At 40.7% G+C, this 4,203-nt stretch overlaps 1 protein-coding gene across 1 annotated transcript in view; it reads left to right on the forward strand.

Annotated features, from left to right (window-relative positions):
• The window catches only part of CDKN2C (cyclin dependent kinase inhibitor 2C), a 6,081-nt gene extending 2,898 nt beyond the window's left edge, over positions 1-3,183 (forward strand). The window contains exon 3 of the mRNA XM_014307840.2: positions 1,288-3,183. Coding sequence (XP_014163315.1) covers positions 1,288-1,662 — 375 coding nt within the window. The 3' untranslated portion in view covers positions 1,663-3,183. The remainder of the gene's footprint in view (positions 1-1,287) is intronic.
• Positions 3,184-4,203: the final 1,020 nt, after the last annotated feature.

The following is a 4,203-nucleotide window of genomic DNA, read 5'->3' on the forward strand; positions in this document are numbered from 1 at the left end:
CTCCTGTCTGTGGTTATTATGTGCTGGGCTGCTTTACACTTCAAATGCTGTACATAAATGTATTTGTTATATCTTGTTTTTCTTAAAAAACTTGATATGTATTTTTTGTCAGGGGAGATTTTCAGCAAACCTCTGTAGAAATTGTACCTTAAGCTAAATCTAATGCACTGTAATGCTCGTTTATGCTGATTTTTTTTAATTAATCAAGATTTTCAAATCAATGTGTGAATCTCTCTCTGAGGAAATACAAAAGAATCGTTTTTTTCGAATTTTGTACTCACCATGAGATTAGTTACAAGGACAGGAAAATACTGCCTATAGGCTAGAGATTACACAACATACATTACAGTGTTCATTTTTGGAAAGTGTGCAAACAAAAAATCAGGAATTACAAGGAAATCGGGGCAAGCAGTTAAGTTACAAATAAGAGAGATTTGTGTTCTAATTATGATAGTTTTATGGTGCAATTGAGAAAATTGAAAGAAGCTTTTTTTTTTTTCCCTGAGAGAAACAGTCAGAAAATCCAATTATTGTTGTTGTTGTATTTATTTTTTAAGGGATGTTTTAACGACAGAACATAGCCACAGTTTACTTATAGAAAGGTTGTGAAAGTATAATATAATATACTGATTTTAGAAGACAATTTCTGTAATTTTGAAACATTCCTTCTGACTTTTCATTTTTGGGTGACCTAATGAAACACAAATATTGGGGAGAAGAATTTCTTTTAACATTTATGTTTCTCAACAGATAGAGCTATGGTATAGTCCAAATATTTGTTTTATGATAATGCATAGACAATGTAAACACCTGAAAGCTTGTAAAAACACATTCTACATTTGCTGTTGCTTAGGTAAAATATCTGTTCCTCAAAGACCCTATATTTGCTGTTTAACAAGATTAAACAGTAATGCAGAGGTGTCTCAATACTTAAGCAAATAAAACCGAACTATACATAATTTTTATATGTTCAGAAACTGAGATGACCCTCATTAGGGAAAAAAAAAATTGTTTATGCCATTCTGTGCTATTTCAGGCATTAACCTCTCCGAGGCAGAAAGCTATGACCACCGAAATGATAACATCTTTCACAATTTCACCGAGTTTAGTAACAAATACATGAAAAACGAGACGTTCTGGTGTGTCATTAGCTCTATAGCGAGTCTCCTCTGTCTGCTTTAAATGAGAATTGGGCTCTGACAAAAGCCAGGGATGAGAAGGAGGACGGGAGGCAGTGCTGGAGCAAACCCCCACCCGCGGTATCCAATTCTCCTCTCTCTTTCCCAGGTGATGAAACTCGGCAACCCCGAAATCGCCCGGCGGCTGCTCAGTAACGGGGCGAACCCCAACCTGAAAGACAGTACCGGCTTCGCTGTCATCCACGATGTAGCCAGGGAGGGCTTTCTGGACACTTTGCAGACTCTGCTGGAGTTCAAAGCCGATGTTAACATCGAGGACAACGACGGCAACCTGCCCCTGCACCTGGCGGCGCAGGAGGGGCACGTGCGGGTGGTGGAGCTGCTGCTGGCGCGCTCCGAGTGCAAGGTGGGCCACCAGAACAAGCACGGCGCCACCGCCTACGACCTGGCCAAGCTCTACCGGAGGGCAGCCGTGGTGGAACTCCTGGAGGCCACCAGCTCCTTCCCCCCCAGCATGGACTGAACCCCCGCCAGGACGGGGGCTCCTTTGGACCTGAGGGTGTGCAGACTTCTTGGGGTGTTTCCCTCCTTTCTAACAACATTTGTTGCCACATTATTATTTTTTTTTTCCTTCTCAACAGCTGGTAGTGTAAGTCTCAAGAAATTCCAGAGGTGGGTTTTTAGACAATGGAAATGTTTTAAATCCATGCTCCCAGCAGTTTCCTATACCTTTCACTTTACAAAGTACTCCCAGGCTTATCCGTGTGTATGTTGGTTGCTCATATCTAGTGTTCCAGTATCAACTTTTACAATTTATTTTAGGTCATTCATATCAAGTCATTAATACAAGAGCTACTATTCACTTGCTTAATATTGCTGGGCTTTTAAGAAAAGGAAATAGTTTACTGTGATTTCTCCCACCTCTCAATGCACCCCTCCCTTCTCCTCACTCCCCCCACCCCTTTCGGTCAGGCTCGAGAGTCTGCGGTCCTGTTTTAGCTAAAAACATCCTTTTAAAAAGGGGTCACCTGCAGCCCCTGCACAGGCAGAGCTGGAAGTCAAAGGCTGCCTGGCCTGAGGACAGTGGATGGCGCTTAGATGCTTTAGGCAGTAACTGTATTTTGTCACTAACAAGAGCTTGTAGAACTAGGTCACTTACTTTCTAAATTTACATGACACTTTTCCTCTTTGTGTATTTAAACTTTCACCAATCTGGTTTTGAATTTAGTTACCAGAAACAGTATAAGTGGTGTTTCTTCGAGTGCCAGAGGTTTTAAACAGCTCAGTTTAGTAGTTCGTGTTTACTGTGCACTGCAGAGGACTTTTTTTTTCTAGTTTCAAAACAAGCAGCAGAGAACCATTGTCAAAGGGGACACGAAAGCTGCAATGCAGCACTTCTGGTCGCTTCATCTGCTGATTGCAGTTTAGATGTTCTCTAAGTAATATTTGCTTTCCATCAATACTCTGTTTTGTCTGGAAATAAACTATTTTAATGACAGCATCTCACAAAACAAGAACATTTGAATAAGGTGACATTTAGGAAGCAGCACTTTTGATATTTGTGAAGTTAACTTATTGCTTGCACCTAAAACAAAATTTAACCATTGGAAATTTTCCATTGCAACAGAGAGTTGAGAGTATTCACCAGACTGAAGCTCATTTGCCTCTCCAGCCCCAACAGGAGCTAACGATGCTCAGCACCGTGTCGGGAAGAGTCTATTATGAAACTTTTAACATTTGTACAGGATCTACTTATTGGGCAGATGGGCAGTTTAAAGTGCTTCATTTTGAATAGTCTACATTTAAGTCGTGCAAAATAGAAGGTTTTAAATCAATGCAAAATGAATACTACTTTAAATAGCTCTTAAAATTGAGGAGAGGGAATACATTAGTTTAGTTTTTAACTTTTTTTTTAATTAGCCCCACAAAATCAGTTACTACATTTTCAAGTAAAAAAAAAATTGCTGAAACTGTCTGTCACATTTACTATAAGCTCTGTCACACTGCTGTGTTCTGATTAAAAACCTCTGTGAAATATGAAAAATTGTGCCATGATCATTAATCGGAGCAGCACAGCACATCAGAAGAACTTTTGGGGAAATAACCCCAAAATTCCCGGTAGAAAGAGCACTAAACCACTTGAAATATTAAACGGAGCAACATAATCCACAGGTCCCCGAGGTGAAGTGACCCAAATCGCTATGTTGCTCTCCATCTTCCTCTCCTCGTGTCCTGGAGGATGGTCCAAGCTTTTCCCTCTCCATTCCTCTCACAAAGAGGAATTCCGTGCTACACCAGAAGGTAATATCCAGCTTTCTCACGTTTGGTTTTTTGTGGTTGTTTTTTTTTTTAACCCGTGCTACTAAAAAACCTCATTCCAAACCCGTTTGGAGCTTCATCAGCATTTAATTTACGCTATGGCGAAGTTTAAGCAGTGGCTTAATAAGAGCAACTTCTCTTCCGAGAAAAATGCCCCACCTAGTCAGAAATAGCGGCTTTTATTGCGTGCCAGGAGTTCAGGGTTAAAGCCAGGACGAATCACCCCCGGCCATGCCCAAAGCCTCGGCGGCTGAGTCACAGTTTAAAGGTGTGTTTTATCTGATTTCACTGCTGCTTTCTCTGTGAGCCCCTCAACAGGACGATCAATTGAAATTCCTAGTTAGATACTTGGAAAGCAAAAATTGCTCTCTATTATCCCAGGAAGTTAATAGTTACTGCAAAGAGCCTCTAGGAAACCAAAGAAAGCAGTCAGCTGGTGGGTTACACGCACCTTACAGGGTTTGCCAGTGACAAAAGGTGCCCGGTTGCTGGGGAATGGCTTTCCTCCAAAAGTCTTTATATTTACTGAGCGAGGAGAAAATAATATAATGCAAGTCTCATTAACAGAGAATCTTGACACCTAAAAAGGATTGTAATATTGCATGTAGTTTCAGAAATTGCTTTGGCGCTTTTCCCACAGTATTTTGGCAACATCAAAAAGTCCAGTCTCAAAAACTCGCATATTCCTGAAAATGTCAACAAACATATTTATCCAGAGATGCAAAACTGCAGCGTGTGAGATTGA

Source organism: Geospiza fortis, unplaced genomic scaffold, assembly GCF_000277835.1.
Source record: "Geospiza fortis unplaced genomic scaffold, GeoFor_1.0 scaffold396, whole genome shotgun sequence".
NCBI classification, from domain to species: domain Eukaryota; kingdom Metazoa; phylum Chordata; class Aves; order Passeriformes; family Thraupidae; genus Geospiza; species Geospiza fortis.